At 55.5% G+C, this 17,289-nt stretch overlaps 1 protein-coding gene across 1 annotated transcript; it reads right to left on the bottom strand.

Annotated features, from left to right (window-relative positions):
- Positions 1–296: 296 nt before the first annotated feature.
- BPIFB6 (BPI fold containing family B member 6) lies at positions 297–12,557 on the bottom strand. The gene is made up of 15 exons (XM_014845114.3): positions 12,353–12,557; positions 10,947–11,046; positions 9,749–9,853; positions 9,145–9,294; positions 8,925–8,988; positions 8,402–8,462; positions 7,826–7,917; positions 6,817–6,993; positions 5,631–5,684; positions 5,097–5,270; positions 4,253–4,320; positions 2,734–2,779; positions 1,605–1,668; positions 1,107–1,183; positions 297–453 (listed from the first exon to the last, which is right to left on the bottom strand). The coding sequence occupies exons 1-15, from the start codon at positions 12,450–12,452 to the stop codon at positions 421–423; spliced, it is 1,365 nt and encodes a 454-aa protein (XP_014700600.1). The 5' UTR covers positions 12,453–12,557; the 3' UTR covers positions 297–420.
- Positions 12,558–17,289: the final 4,732 nt, after the last annotated feature.

The raw sequence follows: 17,289 nt of genomic DNA, 5'->3' as shown, positions 1-17,289 counted from the left end.
TAAAGCAGGGATGGCAAAGTTTGCCCTCCCCTCATGGGGTTATTGTGTGGATAAAATGAGATGGTGCAAGTAAAGCCCTGAGCAGGGCATTCAGCAGGTGCTCAATTTGTGCTTAAGCCTGCCCCCAAGACTGTGACCAGCTTCCCTCAGACCCAAGCTGGTCTTAGACCCAAATCCCACCAAAAGGGAAGAAAAGCCACATGTCGATTTGCTACAAATTAAGAGCTCAAAGCATCAGGTGTTTGTAAGGGCCTGTCTCCTGTTTATTGCCAAGGTCCCAGCCAGGCTGGCCAGCTCACTCCTTATCAAAGGAAGCAGCTGCGGTGGGAGAGGGCCGGGACCCCAGCTCCAGTCGGGGCTCCTCCACAGGGCGCAGACAGTTGGTGGTGTGCAGGCAGCTGGCAGGCGAATCCTGCCCGGTCAGTCCAGCTTCAAGTCCAACACCAGGGCGTTCTGGCAGGAAGCAAAGGGCCAGGTGGTGGTACGGGGAGCAATGACAGGGGTCACGCAGGTGCAGGATGGCATGGAACGGGCCGTGGCCAGGAAGTGGAAACCAGCATGGTGTTTAAGAGCAAAGGATGAACTAGACTCGCCTGGTGACCCTTCACCTCTCTGAGCCTCAGTTTTCTCGATCGTCAAGAGGGGGCAAGCACCCTACCTCCCAGAGTGGAGAGATCAAGTGAGAAAAATGCACCGTTCGTGCTCCAAGTGCAATGCCTGGCATGCAATATAAACCTGATACTTATTGAGCACTTACTGCATGCCTTCAGGTGAGTTGTCTCAGTGAATTGTCACCACAGCTCTCTGGGGTGGACACCCATATCATCATCCCCATTTTAAGCAACAGAAAAAAGAGGCGCAGAGAAAGGTGAACTAATTTGCAGGGAAGGAAAGGAACAGAATTCCAGTTTCCCCCTGGGGAGCCCCTGGCCAAGGGGAGCCTGGGTTCTGAGCGGCAGGGTCTTCTCAAGGGATTGGCAGGTTGTACTGACGGCCTCCGCCCTGCTCAGCCCTGCTCCCTCCCGGATGAGAAAGGCAGGCTTTTACTCATCATTCATTGGCTGAAAGCATTGACCGACATGTTCTTCCCCAGCTGCCTTCCTCACCTCTACCATGTCCAGCTCTGCCAGGTTGTAATTCATGTCCAGAATGTCCGGAAGCGGGAGGCCGACTTGGAGCACATCTGAGAAACACACTAAGAGTCATTTCAGCCTGACTGCTCTGCAATTGATTAAGGAGCAGCTGCCGGGAGCCCAGTAGTGGGAAATAGTGCAGTGATTGACTTGTGATGTCCGCCAGCTGCACAGGCATAGAGCGCATGAGCCATCATCATGTATTTCTATCCCAGGCCTGGGTCAAGATCTGACTCATGGTGTGTGTGTGGGGTCAGGAGCCAAGAGTCTCAAATTGTGGGAGGGGCCTTTGTACTCAGGGAGGTGACATTAAGACTAAATTATCCTCCAAGATTCAGCAATGACCATTGACTCCCTTTTAGCCTCCTCCACCAGGGTCAGGGGAGGGGCTTGAGGCCACCCAGGTGGTAGCCCATCCTGCTTAGAGTGCTTCTTGGCACCAGCAAAATCAAAGCCTGCTGGAGCCCTCACCATTGATGACTGGGATGTAGGCTTCTCGGAGATAATCTGTGATGAAGCCCGTCAGTTCCTTCTCCTGGCGGAAAGAGGGAAAGAGAAGAAACACCCACATCCCATCATTCAATTCAGTTCAACAGGTATTTTCACTCCATCTGGGCCCAGGGACCACAGGCGTGAATTAGAGACATCATACAATCTGTCCACCCAGCATCGAAACTGGGCCGGACACTGTCTGACTACAGACCGATGGCCTTCACCTCCTAGTCCTTGTTCGAACGGCACGTGGGCCTCGGCTCGTGTGCAGGCACAGAGGAATTCAGGAGACGCTGAGTGGCCTGTGGACCCCGTTCCTGTTCCTACAGAAAACTCAGTAGCTTCAATCAGTCATTCATTGACTGCCTCTCTGTACCTCAGTTTCCCCATCCCGGAAAGCGAATATAATAGCACCTACTCACACGGATTCAATGAGTTTGAGTACAGCGCACAGCACTGAGTAAGTGCTCAGTAAGTGCTATGTTGCTGTTATTATTAGCACCTACAAGGTCAGTTTCTGTGTTGGACCCTTAGGCTACAGAGACTGATAAAAATGACCGCTGGGCCAACCCAGCCAGCTCAGGCTGCTGCTGTGCACTGTTTTTGTTTTTGTTTTAAAGATCGGTGCCTGAGCTAACATCTGTTGCCAAGCTTTTTCTCCTTCTTCTTCTTCTTCTCTTTCTCCCCAAAGCCCCCCGTCCATAGTTGTATATTCTAGTTGTAGGTCCTTCTGGATTTGCTACTTGGGGTGCTGCCTCAGCATGGCCTGATGAGCGATGCCATGTCTGTGCCCAGGATCCAAACCGCTGAAACCCTGGGCGGCTGAAGTGGAACACACGAACTTAACCGCTCGGCCACAGGACCGGCCTCCTGCATTGCTTTAAAAATCAATCCAGGGAGATTCAGATTCTATCCAGAAAAGGAAACAGACCCAGAGAGGCTAAGTGACCTTCCCAAGGTCACACAGCAAGTCAGAAACCCCAAGCCCCACAATGACCTTCTCTGTTCATTCTGCCTCCATTTCCAGGCCTTTCCCTGCAGTCTCAAGGGAGAGGAGGGCCCCTCTTGCCCTCAAGCCAGACCATGCAGAAGCACTTGGGACACTTACGTTGAAAGTGCCAATCGATGAGGACACCCGGGACAGGCTCAGCAATCTGCGTGGGGGAAAGAAACCAGAAGCAGGGACGGCAGTCAGAGCCACTGTCCTGAGCCTAGAGAAAGGGGGGTCTCAAACCCCTCCTACCCCTCCCTGAGGCAGAAGTCCCCTCTATAGCCTTCAGACCAGGTGCTCATAAGCCTCTGCTTGCATGCTACCTGTGATGGGGCACTCACCACCTTTCATTACAGCCCATTTTTCTTCCCACAGCTCAAACCACTGCCTCCTCTCATTGGTGCTGACTCTTCCCCCTGGGACCCTCAGCCATGTCTATTGCTCCTGCCCCAGGCCCAGTATGCAGAGGTTTGTGGCCCCACTAGTCAGTCCCAGATACTTACAGGACACAAAATTGGGGCCCCTCACCCGGCCACCTCCCCTGCACAGCCTCCAGAAGGCACTGATACATGTTGGCACCAGAACAGGCCATGTGATGGTCATCTCGTGGCCCTATCTTCCCAACAGTTATTCTCTATTCCAGTAACAGACCCTTCATGTTCCATTCCTCCATTTTCCAAGGCATTCAGGTGGGGCTGAACCCAGAGCCCCCTGGGCGAGCACGGGACCCAGGCCTGGCCAACCAGAGCATCCTACCTCCGGAGTCACAGGGATTAGCTCGGGGCTGGTCACGTGACCATGCTAGACCAGAGGGAGCCTGCCTTGGTGATTCTGTTAGTACTGCTGGACAAGAGGCCTCTCTTGTTGTCGGGGTCACTTCACCACCACCTGGGGAGAGGCTGCCTGACAATTCAGCCAACAAAGTGGACAGCACAGGCCAAGGAAGGAGGGAGGCACCTTTTTGAGGACTTTGCACACCTAGATCCAGCCATGCTTGACAGCCGTCCGCCCTAGAGTCTCAATTCTACGAGCCAAAAGATTCCCTTTGAGGCTCAAGCCAGTTACCGGTGGAACTGTCTCTTGTAAGTGAAAGAATCCTGGCCTAATATGAGTTAGATCAAAGATGAAGGAAAATACAAAAATTAATGAGCAACTGAATATAAAACTAGGATGCTGAAGTGGGATAATGAATAGAATGTGTACAACCAGTGCCTCACCCACTGACAGAAATCTATGAATGTCAGCTGTTATTAGTATAAGGAAAGGCTTCCTGGAAGAGGTGTCATTTGAGGCGGGCGCTGACTGGCAGGGGCATTTGGATGGTATGGACAGAAGCCTATGAATGGAAAAGCTGACCTAGGCTCATGATCAGACTCACTGTGCAAGAGCCTAGAGGAATGGTGGGAGCAGCGGTGGGAAAATTTGAGAAGGGCCTTGAGTGCCAGGCTAAGGAGGAAAGATCATGAGGACAATGGGGAGCCATTGAGAGTTCTAGAATAGCAATAGTGACCAGAGCAGCCTGACAGTGTGAGCCATGCTGGATGGACCAGCGGGAGATCCAGGAGCAGAAGACTGAGTGGTATTGGTAAGGCCATGCAGGGGTACAAGCATGCCGGCGTGGGCGGCAGACACCCACCTGTCCAGGGAGGTGGCCATCTGCAGCCGGTCCTCACGGACTGAGTACTGGACTTTGAGGTTGAAGTGCTGGCGTGGAAGGAAACAGAGAGAAGGCACTGGGTCCCCCATCAAGGCTGGTAAAACCAAGGGCTTTACCACCTTCCCAGCACCTCCACCACTGCCAAGACACAGCAGGGGTCTTCCTCTCTGCCCGTCCTACCTTCAGGAACTGAACCCAGCAGTCTCCCCAAACCTGCAGCCCAGGCTCCACATCTCCCCTGTATCTGGCCCAGGACAGCCCTCTCAAAACTACCTGGCACGTTCGTGGGTCCCTGCACATACTGTGTTACTGCTCCAGGCTTTTGCACATCCTGTGACCTCTGCTTGGAGTGCCCTCCATCACCAGCCTTCCCAGCATCAACCCTTTCCCTAGTCAGCTCCTGCTCAACCTTCAAAACATAGCTCAGGCATCACCTCCTCTGGGAAGTCCTCTAAGATTTCCTCAAACTAGATTTGGAATCTCTGTAGGCTCCCACAGGCCCCAAGGTGAGCCCTTCTCTGCCCTTATAGATGCTAATAAATGTCGGAGGGAGGAGGAAAGAAGAGAGACAAGGAGGAGGGAAGAGAGAGAAAGAAAGGACTAAACTACTGACCCCCATTTTGTTGATCTTTCTAGCCATTCAAAGGTTCAATGGCAGAGCCAAGGCTCAGACATCAGGTGATAGTGCCCGGGAGGTTAGGATCATCCAGTTGGGATTAAGTAAGAACCCTTCACTCCGTTACTTGGCTATCAACAGAAATCCCACCCTCCAGCCTTGACTATCCACGACATTAGGCCTAAACGGGGAACAGATTCCACTCACAGCTTCCAAGAGAAAGATGGACACAGGAGCCCTGCCCCGCCGCCGAGCAGCGAGCATCTCCAGGGTGCCGTGGAGGAGCAGCAGGCTCTTGCCCATCTTCATGGTGACCTTGGGAGGCTTGTTTATCCTGATCTGGGTCACCAAGGGCTTTGGCTTGGGATAGGCCTCAGCCACCTACAGAAACCAGGAAACTGCCCTCAGGGCCAGCCTCAGACTGGTGGCTTCCACTGAACCCAGGAGTCCATCAGGAAGGAGGTGATTTTGACCCTGGACACGGGAAGCACAACATGCAAAGGCTGGGATGTGTCTATAGGGAAATAAAAGAAATAAAACAATCTGTCTCTTTCTATATTGGACATGGAGAGTGTAAAAGCTGAGCCGTTTCTATGCTGGGCCCGAAGAGTCTTTGTGGAGAAGTCGGATGACTCCACATTGGACACGGCAGACGTGGCACTGAAAAGCTGCCTCCTGAAGCCCTGTCCCTTGATGGCAGAACAGGGCAAGGCATGGTGACACGGGGAGTGGGGTGCTCACTTCAGGGATGAAGCCAGCCAGTGTCTTGGTGGTTTGTGGGGGCAGCTCTCCAATCTACAAAATAAAAGCCAAGGTTAGGATTACGGAGGCCTTCCTTGGCCCATCCTGACAAACACCTCTGACTTAACAAGGTGTGCCCTCCGAGGTCCCCTTCATCAAAACACTTAGCACTCTGTGATTAAGTAGCTAGTGAGTCCTGGGTAGCCCAGACTGTGACTTACATGTTCCAATGCCCCTTGCTCTAAGCACAAGGTCAAATGCTAAGAAAACGTCGTTAGATGAAAAAGCGAGCAGATAGATGGGAGAATGGGTGGATGTGATGGGTGAGATGGGGGTGGGTAGATGGATTCATGGATAGATAGACAGATGGGGAAAATGGATAAATAGATAAGTGAGGGAATGGATGGGTGAATGGATGGATGAGTGTTCATGTAAGAGAATGAATAATAGACGGGCAGGTGAATCAGTGGGTGGAGGGATGAAAGGAATGATGGATGGGAGGATGGGTGGATGGGGAGATGGTGGAATGGTCTGATAAATGGATGGGAGAATGGATGATGAATGGATTGGTGAGTGGGAGGATCAACGGGAAAGTACACGGATGGCTGGTAGGTGCATAGATGGGAGGATGAATGGATGGATCAGTGGGGATGGATGGATGGGTAGGTGGATGGATGAGTGGATGAGTACATGCGTAGTAGGATGGATAACGGAGAGTTGGGTGGGTAGATGGGTGGGGAGATGAATGTTTGGATGGTAAATGACAGATGCATAGATTCATTCACTCAGTAGTATCAGGTCCTGTTCTAGGCATGGATGATATGAAGGGATGAATGGATGCTAGCTGGAAAGATAGAGTCTAGGGCATAAATATCTGGTAGCGAGACAGATGGGTGGGTGGATGATGATTAGATAAAAAAGAAGATGGATGAATGGCCGATGTCTGAGAGTTGTAGGCTGATGAATAAATACCCAGTTGTACGGACAGTTGCGTGGGTGGATGAGTAGATGGTAGTTCCATGGACAGAGAGATGGTGGATGGTGAGGGGAACTGATGATCCTGGCATCTCCCAGTCCTAGTGTTGCCCACAACCCCAGGATAATTCTCAGAATGGACACACGGGACAAGGACTGTCATTACAGGGGGCAGATGCAGATGGGGGGAAGGGGACCCTGGGCAGCTCACCATCCTATCCCGGACAGTCACATCAAAGGACTTCTGCAGAAGGGCAAGCTCTGCTGTGAGGAAGGCGGCCGAGAGCAGCAGCTGCGAGGAGCCTGTAGCATAGTCCTTGGGGAACTCAAGCGCCTCCCCGGCGTCAGCAAGCTGGATGGCGTTACCCTCCTGTTGCTGCACCACAGGCTGTGGGACAGCCGGGAGACGGACACTCAGCCTTGGCCATGAAGGCCTGTGGCTGGGGTGAGCCTCAGTCCTCCAAACGAATGGTGCTGAAAGCAGCCCCGAGTCGGCAAGTCCTTAGACGTTAGAGCCGGAGCCCTCAGGCTACCGTGGCTCAACCCTCCCCGTGTGCAGATGGGCAGACAGAGGCCAGAGGGAGTCAGCCACTAAACCACTGGTGGTTCCTCCCAGGATTGCTTAAGTAACCTCAGTTGATTTGCCTCTGGCTGGTTGAGCTCTCATTTAGGCAGAGCGTGTTTTCTGTTTTATTCTCAGGAGAAAGAGGTAAGTGGAAAATAAGGTGGCCTGCGAGAACCACGTCAGAGGAAGACTTTCCAGGGAGACGACTTCCTGGGATTTTTCTTCCCATTCCTGGAAGATGCATCTCACTTAGGCACACGGGGTTCTGGAGACCTAGGTGAGGACCCAACTCTGTCACCAACTGATGGGACCCTACCCAACCCTGCCTCCCCGCTGGGCCTCACTGTTCCCCTGTGCAATGGTGGGGTACGACGGAGCCCCTCACTGGGAGAAGCAGACAGCCTTGGGAGAAGGTGTGAGAGTGGAGTTGGCAGTCCTGGAAACCAGCTCAGGACTCAGGGTTCACGTTGACAGCAGAAGAGCGAGGGTACCCCAGTGTCAGGGCATATTCCAATGATGGGCCTGGTCTCCTGGCACCTGAGGGCCCTCCCCCTCCATTGCCGCAGTCCTGCCACCTGCCTTGGCCAGAGAAGCCCCCACCACTCAGGCTGGTGAGCCTGAGACCCCAGCCCCCTGGTGGCCCCCTGGTGCTTACGCTGAAGTCCACTTGGATGTAGCTGGCTGTGGCAGTTGGGATGGACGTCAGGACGTATTTGACAGTGCCCATCTGGCCCACAGGCATGGCAGCTGTGCAAAGAGAAGTTTCCACTCAGAGAGGCGCCAACTCAGGGGCATCCCGGAGAAGTCAGCATCAACCAGACGCCACCAGAGTCCGGCCTGGGTGCCAGGAAACCTGGCCCTCTGTGTGACCCAAGGCGAGTTACTTAGCAGTGATCCCCCAGCAAAGGAAGGAGCCAGGTATCACCACCTTCGGGAATACTACTCAAGGGGCAAGGTTTGTGGATGAGCCCAGAATGGCTGCTGTCCTTTGAGTCTGGGAGCGACGGACAGAACATTGGAAGGAGGGCTGGGAGGCGAGGACTCCAGCGTCCCTCAGGGCCTCAGGCTTCCCATCGGGACAGTAGGGAGATGGCCAGACACCACGACGTCAGACCCCCTCTATTCGCAAGGCTGGGCTGGGCGCAGGCACTTGAATGGGGAATGGGGCATCAAAGTCCGGCCGCCCTGATGTCCCCGTGTGGGAGCGAGGCACGGCCAGGGTTACACTCACCATTCAGGTTGGCCCACTTCCTGTTCACATACACCAGGACTGCGTCGATGGCTGGACACATCTAGAAGCAGAGAAGGCGCTGGACGGAGGGGGCCCCTGCACGGAGGACCTCCCTACTCGCAGCTGAACATACTCCACGGGGAGTCCCCAGAGCCCTGGCGGGACAGGGACTGGACGGGAAACTGAGGCCACAAGTCACATGGGAAGTCACTGTTGGAGCCTGGACCAGAACCCAACTCTCCTGACCACAGCCAACAAAACCAGTGAGCACTCGTTCCCCAAGGACTGGTGGTCTTGGCAGGGTTGGCACTCTGGGATACACAGCCTGCCATTTCCTCCTCCATGCACACAGCAGACATCACTAGCTGATCACGGCACTTTCTCCCACTGAGCCAGCCACAGCCTCAGAATCCCCCTCAGCCTCTGTCGGTGCATCAGGGTCAGGACCTGAGATAAAATGCACCTACCGGCCCTGGTCTAAGCGCTGCCACAGACGGGGTGGAAGCTTGCCCCGGGCACTCACCAGGTCAGGGAGAACCTTGTGTAGGGTGCTGTCCAGGAACTTGTTGACCACCTTAGGCAGCATGCTAGACACAGAGGACGGGGACAGGGGCACAGATGGCAGGAAGTCAGGCACAGGACGTGCGGGACACGGTTAAGGAAGTGCAGTAGCTCAGGGAGTGGAATGCTGGGTGGGTGGCAACATGGACCCAGCCCTCCTCCCCAGCCACAGAGCCCCTTACTTGCTGGGCAGGTTGGTCTTCACACTGACCAGGATGACCTCACAGCCCTCGCTCTTGAACGTGGGGAGGCCTGTCTCCTCATCCTGCAGAAGTCGGTTGGTGGCTGTGATATTCAGGACCACGATGATCTCCATGTTCCCACCCATGAAGCTGGAGGAGGGGGTGGGCAGGTGTCATGGGCATCTCTGTCTCCTCCTTGCCCACAATCTCAGCAGCTCTGAGAGAGGGAAAGGATGGGGGACCACCCCACAGGACAGAACGGGGGGTGGGATCTGTCCAAGGTCACACAACCAGCATTTCCTCTCCCCTCTTGCTTCAGTGGACTCCTATACATCCTTCAAAACCCTACTCAGCTGTCATCTCCCAAAAGTCTTTTCTGATCCCCCACCACCACCCTGTCAATGCTTCTTTTGTCCTTGGCCAATCCCTCAGTCTGTGATCCTCTGCACTCAGGTCTGATTCCCATCAAAGGTGGGACCCAAGTTTGCATCAGCTCAGACCACAGCACCCAGGTGGTATACAGTAGGTACTCAATACATGTGCATGTAAGGGTGAGACAAGGAGGCCATTCTCCTTCCCTCGTCCCCTCCCCTGCCATACTCACCTCTTGCCAGTGATGGTCATGCCTGTGGACACACACTGGAAGATGCCCACCCCAGGTATGAAGCTCAGTGCGATGACAGGCAGCTTCACGTCCTTCACCTTCAGGCTGGGACAGGACAGGCATGCGCAGCAATGAGAACCAGACAGCAAGACCCAGGCCCTCAGCCTGCTCCTCCACCACCTTGCTGGCGGCCCTGGGTAAGCTTCTCATCCCATGTCATGGGTATAAGTCTGCCTTGTGGGATCATCATGAGACACAAACAGAAGGCTGGACATAATCCAGTTTGTACACAGAAAGCACTCATCATGTGTGAATTGGGACATCTGGCTTAATGTGTGACGTTGGGCAGCTCCCTTCCCTTCCATGGGCCTCAGTTTCCCCATTGGCAGAATGGGGAGGTTTGCTTAGATTAAAGTTTCTCACCAGTGGCACTGTTGAGATTTTGGGCAAGATCATTGTTCGTTGTGGGGGGTTGTCCTGTGCACTGTAGGATGTTTAGTAGCATCCCCGGCCTCTACCCCCTAGTGGCACTAGATGCATCTCCCCTTCCCTCCCCTCCCTGGCAAGTCGTGACAACCAGAAATGTCTCCAGACATTGCCAAATGTCCCTTAGAGACAAAATCACCCCTGGTTGAGAACCACCAGTTGAGAGCCAGGATAACAAAGATGTGGCACATCCACCTCCACCTGCTTATCCTGAGCTCTTGGCAGACATTGCTAATGGATCACAGTCCTATTTTCTGCTCCGTTCAGCGAGTGCCCCAGAACCCTACTAATCCAGGCAGCCCCTACCAATCAATCCCAGAAGACTCTTGCCACGGAACCAATTTGCCCCTCTCATTACCTGAGTACTGATAACTTGCCAGCTTTGCCATTTGAGGATTTCTCATTCAACTTCATATGTATTCAGTGAGCTCCTGCTGTATGTAGGGGGTTGGAGTCTGACTTTTCAACCTCACAGCCTCCTCCCAATGACCCTGGTCACAACAGGACAGGAATTGTCCCCAGTGGGTGACCGAGGAGACAGAGGCCCAGGCAGGAGCAGTGACCTGCCCAAGGTGACACAGTGAGCCAGCAGTAAGGCATGACAGAGGCCCCACGTCCTGCACAAGCTCCCCCTCCTGCCTTCTCAGGTCCCAGCACAGCATCGCCGCCACCCTCTGCCCTCACTGCCACCCCCAACCCCTCCCCTGCTCACTTAGTGAGGCCCTTGATGGGTTTCACCCCTGGCCGTTTCTTGCCCGCCTCAGCTGCCATCTTCTCCAGGATATGACTCTCATCCATGGCACTCTGGACCTCTGGAAAGGGGGAGGGATCCGGAGAGACCCTCAGCTGGGCTCCCCACTCCCTCTCTGCCCTGGGCCACTGTCTCGGGCATCCCAGGCCCACACCACTTATAAGTGGCACCACTATCTGCCCCACAGTCACTGTGCCCCACCCTGGGCTGGGTGATCTGGGGACTCAGAGATGAGTCATGCCCAGCTCTGCCCCCCTCCAGCCTCATGGGGGAGACAGAATCACCAGCAATGACAGTAACAAATGACAAGAGCCATAATAAGCGCAGGCAGCTAGAGGAACCACATGAGGGATTTGGGCCAGGAAAGGAAGAGCTGGGAAGGCTTCCAGGAGGAGGTGACATATCAGTTGGTCCTTGAGGGAAGAGTAAGAATTTTCACCAGGAAGCAAATGGATAAAGGGGGCCACTCAGGGCAAAGAGCACAGCGGGTGCAAAGGTGGGGAAGGGGGAAGAAGGCGGCATGGTGAGGGAAGAGAGGGAAACACAGCATGACCAGAGGGCGGGGACGGGCACAACCGAGAAACTGGAGCATTAGGGGGCGTATCATGGAGGCCTTGACCCCAAGCTAAAGCGTAGACTTTATCCTGTGACCCAGCCACTGTCAAACCCGGGTGACGAGAGAACTCATCTGGGGGCTTGTTAAAATGCAGATTCTGTGCCTGAAGCCAAGACGTTCTGATTCCCCGGGCCTGGAGGCCCAACCCCAATGACAGGTGCCAGACACACCTCCATCACAGTCACAGGCTAATTCCCAGAGAGGAGACAAACACCGAGCTGATAGAGCTATCATTAGCCCCTTGCTCTGGATGTGACTTCATTTCTCTTAAAGTTGTGGAGCTCAGAAGTGGAAAATAAACGTTCCTGCAGCCCCCTCGGGGGACCTGAATCTCACGTTACATCGGATCTTGTCACGGAAGGGCTGGTCACCCTATTTTACCTTTCTTTACATTTAGCGTTTACAGGTGAGTAAACAGCAACACAGAGAAGGTAAGTGACTCGCCTGAGATCACACAGCAAATTGTTGGCCGAGCCAGGATTTGGCTCATGTCTGTCACCCCCCCACAGCCCACTTGTGTCCACCAACCCCTGCCATCAGGGTCAACAAAAGGCTCCAAGGAAACAGGATTTCCAGCTCTGCCGCCAACCTGTGGGAGGACCTTGAGCAAGTCACCCCATTTTCTCAAGAATGATAATAACGTATTGCTTATAGTTTATTTCAAGAATCATAGGATGCTCAAGGCCATACAAACATGAGCAGTCACTGCCCACCACCCACCCCTGGCCCCCCACCCAGCCCACCAGCTCACCGTGGTTCATGACGTCCATGCCCAGCCGCAGCAGTGCCCCGGGGTCAGCTTGTGTGTGGGGCAGCAGGCCGCAGAAGCCCAGACACAGGATCCACAGCATGGCTCCACCTGTGCCGCGGGGCCTAAGTTGGGTGCAGGCCACCAGGCCCTGCTTCCCCTGGGATCCTCCCACGCTCCCAGCAGACTGGGCTCCCTGCGTGATCTCAGAGATCCAGGGCCCTTTGGACTCCAGCCAGTTCAGCAAACCTGGTTACTGCCTTCTCAAGAGGGTCTCCAAGAGGGTCCAGATTCAACACAGGACTCTGGAGCCACTATCTCTCGAAGTGACTCTGACTGACCTCTCTAAGGCAGGTCCCTTCCCCCGCTAAGCCTCGGTTTCCTCGTCCGGGGACGTGACACCTTCTGGATGGCCTGAGTTCCGGATTTGGGGAGAAGTTCAGCTGCAGTTTTTCATGAATTCAAGTGCCGCTCAGTGCTGGGCAATGCTGGGACCGCGGAGGGGATTCCAACCATGTCCTGAGCCCAGAAACGCCCAGGGCGGTGTGGGAATGGGGGGGGGGGCCTCTGCTCCCCCTACCCTGATGCTCCAGGCAACGGCATCCCCCACCTCCTCCAGTGCAGTCTCACTTCCAGAAATCTCAACCCACAGCCTCTTAAGGCCGTTTAGACATCGCCTCACCAATAGGGAAACTGAGGCGCCCACCCAGGTTCTCCCAGCCACTGAGTAGAGAACCGAATGAAGACCTTCCACCCCAGACCCTTCAAGTTCCCAGGAAAGCCCCACCCCAGCCCTGGGCCCCCAGAAATCCCTCCCTCCTACTTACCAAGACCTGAAATTCTCCAACCAGAGGCCGAGCGTTTGCGTCCGGTTTCAGCTGTGGCTGCAAGAATCAAGGAGGGACCCGAGGGGCCGGCAGACCCCCCGGAGTGGGGAGCTCCAGCTGGACTCCTGCTGCCAGCAGCCTCGAGCACAGAGGGCTCCACTGATCCACAGAGATGGGCGCCTACTGGGGGCCTGCCTCCCCAGTCTGAGCCCATGCCTGTGTGCATTCACTCATTCATTCATTCATTCATTCAGCTTGCATTTACTGAGTGCCTGCCACGTGCCAGGCAGACCGGGCTACACACAGCAGAGACAGTCCTGCTCCTCCTGAATCTTAACGCAATCGAAAGGGCTATAGCGTGTGTGCGAGAAGGGGGAGGGACGTCAGGAAAGGAGATATGTAGGCTGAGACCTAAAGGGTGGGAGGGAGCCGGCATATAAAAAGCTAGGGGGGACCACTCAAGCCTACGGTCAATATTTGCTAAATGAAAGCGTGATCCACTTCTGTCTCATCCCATTCCATTTTTACATATCTGTCTTGGCTTGAAAGTCATCCATCTTGGTGTTTCCTCGACCCCTATGAACACACACGTGTGTGCCATGGGCATATGCCGGACGCAAGCACGCCGGGTGCCAAATCTCTCTGAAAACCATCCCCGGGGGGAGCATGGAGGTCAGTGGCAGGGCCACAGAGCCGAAGGTGCTTGGCGAAGGTCTCCTCCAGCCCCAGCCCCATCTCCCAGTTGGGGAGCCTGAGCTCCGAGACCACCCAGTCTCCCCATTCCTGGGCTGGAACTGACGCCAGGTGTTAAGGCCACATGGGCAGGATTTCCTGCCCTCTTAGAATAGTGAGCGGCTCGGGGTGACATGGTCGTGCAGGTGTTTCTGGGACAAACAGTTCTCGCCAGGGTTTTGTTCTGACCGTGCTTGTGCTTTTGCCTGACCTGTGCCTCCCTCCACCCGCCCAGAACCTGCTTATCCCTCAAGTCCTAATGTCAGCCCTTGCCTCCTCTACCAGGAAGCCCCCAACGCCCCCGGCCTCAGAGATTACGGTTTGAGCGTGACAGTCCCACCCAGGTCGAGGGTTTCCTGCTGCCCCAACCCCATCCTTCACTCACATGTTTTCCCACCCCTAGAAATTCCTTCCGCCTTCCTCCCTCTCTCTGCCTGGCAAATGCCCCTAGATGCCCCACCTCCGCCAACTCCTGCTGCCCCAGCTCAGCTCTGAGCAAAACAGACCTCCCTGGTCTTCCCTCGGCCTCAGGTGGAGCCCCGGGAGGCCCCTCAGATCTGCTGTCTCCCTGATCTGGCCTGAGTCCTAGAGCAGCTGAAGATTGCCATGTCCTGTGGCTTCCTGTCAAGCAGGGAGCACTGGGTGGCGGTGAGGACATAGATCCAAGCCCTGGCCCTGCCACCCGGTAGCTGTGTGACCTCAGGCAAGTCCCTTCCCCTCTCTGGGCCTCAATATTCTCGTCTGTTAAATGCCAGGGCTGGATAAGACACTCCGGGGAAAGCTCCATAGGTGGGGCCTGTCCTTACCTTGCCGCGCGAGGGGACGTCCCACAGATGTCCGACCCCAGCCTCCCAACCCTGGGACGAGGAAGCCCTTATATTCAGGAGCTGATTAGCCGCTTGGATAATTAAGGGTTTAATAAGGCCCGATAATTATCTAGAGGCCCAAAGAACAGGAGCCCCGATGCTCACATGATGCTTCAGTCTGTTCCAATGTAAATAGCATGGAGGACGGAGGAGAAGGGCGGCTGCACATGGGCGGGCGCTGGGGAGGGGACGTGGTGGCCAGAGCAGGCATCAGGGCTCTCATGGCCCTCTCCTCTTGACCCAGTGCCTCCCACAAGGCTGGGCACATAGTTGGCACTCATCCATTCCTCCCACAAACATCTACTGAGCACCTACTGTGTGCCAGGCCTGTGCAGGACGCTGGGGATGCTGCAGCGAACAAGGCGCTTCCTGTCCTGAGAGGGCTCCTGGAGCCCACAAGGGCAGATGGGCACTCTGCAAGCCAGCAACCACAAAGCCAGGTCATTCCTGGCAATAAGGCTGGTGGCAGCCACCGAGCCAGAGGGACGGGATGGGGAGGGAAGAATGAGGTTAGCTGAAGACCCCTGGAGCAGGGGATGTTGGAGCAGACGCCGGAGAGGTGAGCAGAGCCAGCTCTGCAAGGCAGGGAAAGGTGTTCCAGAAGGGCGGCCGGCAGGTGCAAAGGCCTGGGAGACGCTGCCTGGACCATCTGGACTTGGGCCCCTCTGAAACTCACATGGGGCAGGAGGAGCTAATGGCCCAGGGGGGTCCTCAGAGGGACAGACCTGCCTGGAGGAGATGTTGCGAGGCGGTAAGTGCCACTTGCAGGGTGGCTTTCTCTCAAGGTCCAAACTCTGAGGGCAATGAAGGCAGGGTGACCCCAGGGTCACACGGCGAGCCAGCCACAGAGCTGGGGCTGGAAGCCAGGACTCAGGTACCCAGCCTCTGCACTGCTCTCCAGGAGGCCCATGGGGAGGCTGGGCTGGGTCACCTCCAGGGCCTTTGTGCTTGACAAACAGTCCCAGGGGCGCTGCTGGAGGACTGGGGTTTTCCTCATCCACCCCACAGGGATCCCAGGGGTCTGGAAGATCCAGGGAGCTACTGTGCCCATTGTGCACATGCGGCCACTGAGGCCAGAGTGGGGCAAGCACCTGCCTGAGATCAGCAGGGCTGAAGCCAGGTCGGGACAGGGCGAGAGCAGGACCCAGGTCAGCCCAGCCAGTCTGTGTCCTGGTGTGGAGGAGCCAGTCTACAGATAGCATCATTTTATCCCTATGGACCCGCCCCCGACAGACTGCGGGGCAGGCAGGCCTCACCTCCCTTCCGCAGGCAAATCCTCCCCCCACCCCCTACTCCGTGTGCTTCCGGTCACTGGCCCTCCCTCCCTCCCCCCAGGGCCATCCTGGGTATTTGGGGGCAGGGGAGCAGGAGAGTCATGTGGTAGGGGAAGGCTGGAGAAACTCCCTTGCGTGGGTTCAGGGTTCTGGGCCCCAGTCCCAGCCACGGCCCTCACAAGCTGTGTGGCCTTGGGTGGCTCCCTCAACCTCCCTGGGTCACTGTTTTATCCTCCTTTGATGAGGGGCAGAATAATAGTAGTAATTCTGGGAGGGAAAGGACAGTCATGCCATCCCATGTTCCCTAAGTTCAAAGGAAAGTGGCCACAACCAAGTTCCAATGGCCACATAGGTGGCAAGCTCCCTAAAAATAAAATTATTTTAAAGAAACAGTCTTCCTCGGGGCATGGAACGTGGTCCCTCTGCAACCTGGCAGCCTCGGCCTGGCCTCAGCCTTTCCCGCAGCCCTCTCCTAACAGAAACCAGAGCCCTTACCACACGCCCGCCCCTCTGGCCGTGCACTCAGAAGGTCTCTTGGCCATGCTAGTGGCCAGACTCCCTCTGCAAGTCCCCTGCATGGCCACACGCCGAGCAGCTGCTGCATCTGCACGCCACAGCCCCCACCTCTCCCCAGCAACAGCCCCTCCCATGCTGCTTGAAGGCCTCGGCTGCCTCTGGTTTGCCCAGCAACTCAAGGCCAGCTCCGACCTGGCCAGACCAACAAACTTCCCTGCTGTCCAGTAGGCTGAACAGCACCCTCTCCAGTGAAGTCCGAGCTCTTTCAAGTTTTGCCTTCCTTGGTCTTCTCCTTTGGCCCTAGAATACCATAGTTTCCTTCTGGCTTGTAGTTATTCTTTCACCAAAGTTAATAATTATTCATATTAAACTTTCCCCGTTTAAGCTACTGTGTGGGTCCTGTCCTCTGACTGGACCCAGACTGCTACACTTGTCTGTGCCTCTCAGCAGCCAGCAGGCTCCTAACCGAATGGCTGAATGGTGTCCCTCAGGGACTGGGATTTGGACAGAACAGGGCTTCCTTCTGGGCAGGGAGGTTCACTCAGGCGTTTTGTCCCCCTCCTCTTAAAAGAACATATGTCATAGGGGCTGGCCCCGTGGCCGAGTGGTTAAGTTCGCGTGCTCCGCTGCAGGCGGCCCAGTGTTTCGTTGGTTCGAATCCTGGGCGTGGACATGGCACTGCTCATCAAACCACACTGAGGCAGCGTCCCACATGCCACAACTAG

Source organism: Equus asinus, chromosome 15 (assembly GCF_041296235.1).
Source record: "Equus asinus isolate D_3611 breed Donkey chromosome 15, EquAss-T2T_v2, whole genome shotgun sequence".
NCBI lineage: Eukaryota > Metazoa > Chordata > Mammalia > Perissodactyla > Equidae > Equus > Equus asinus.
Note: the sequence above shows the minus strand (reverse complement) of the source record. Positions and strands in the feature narration are given on the sequence as shown.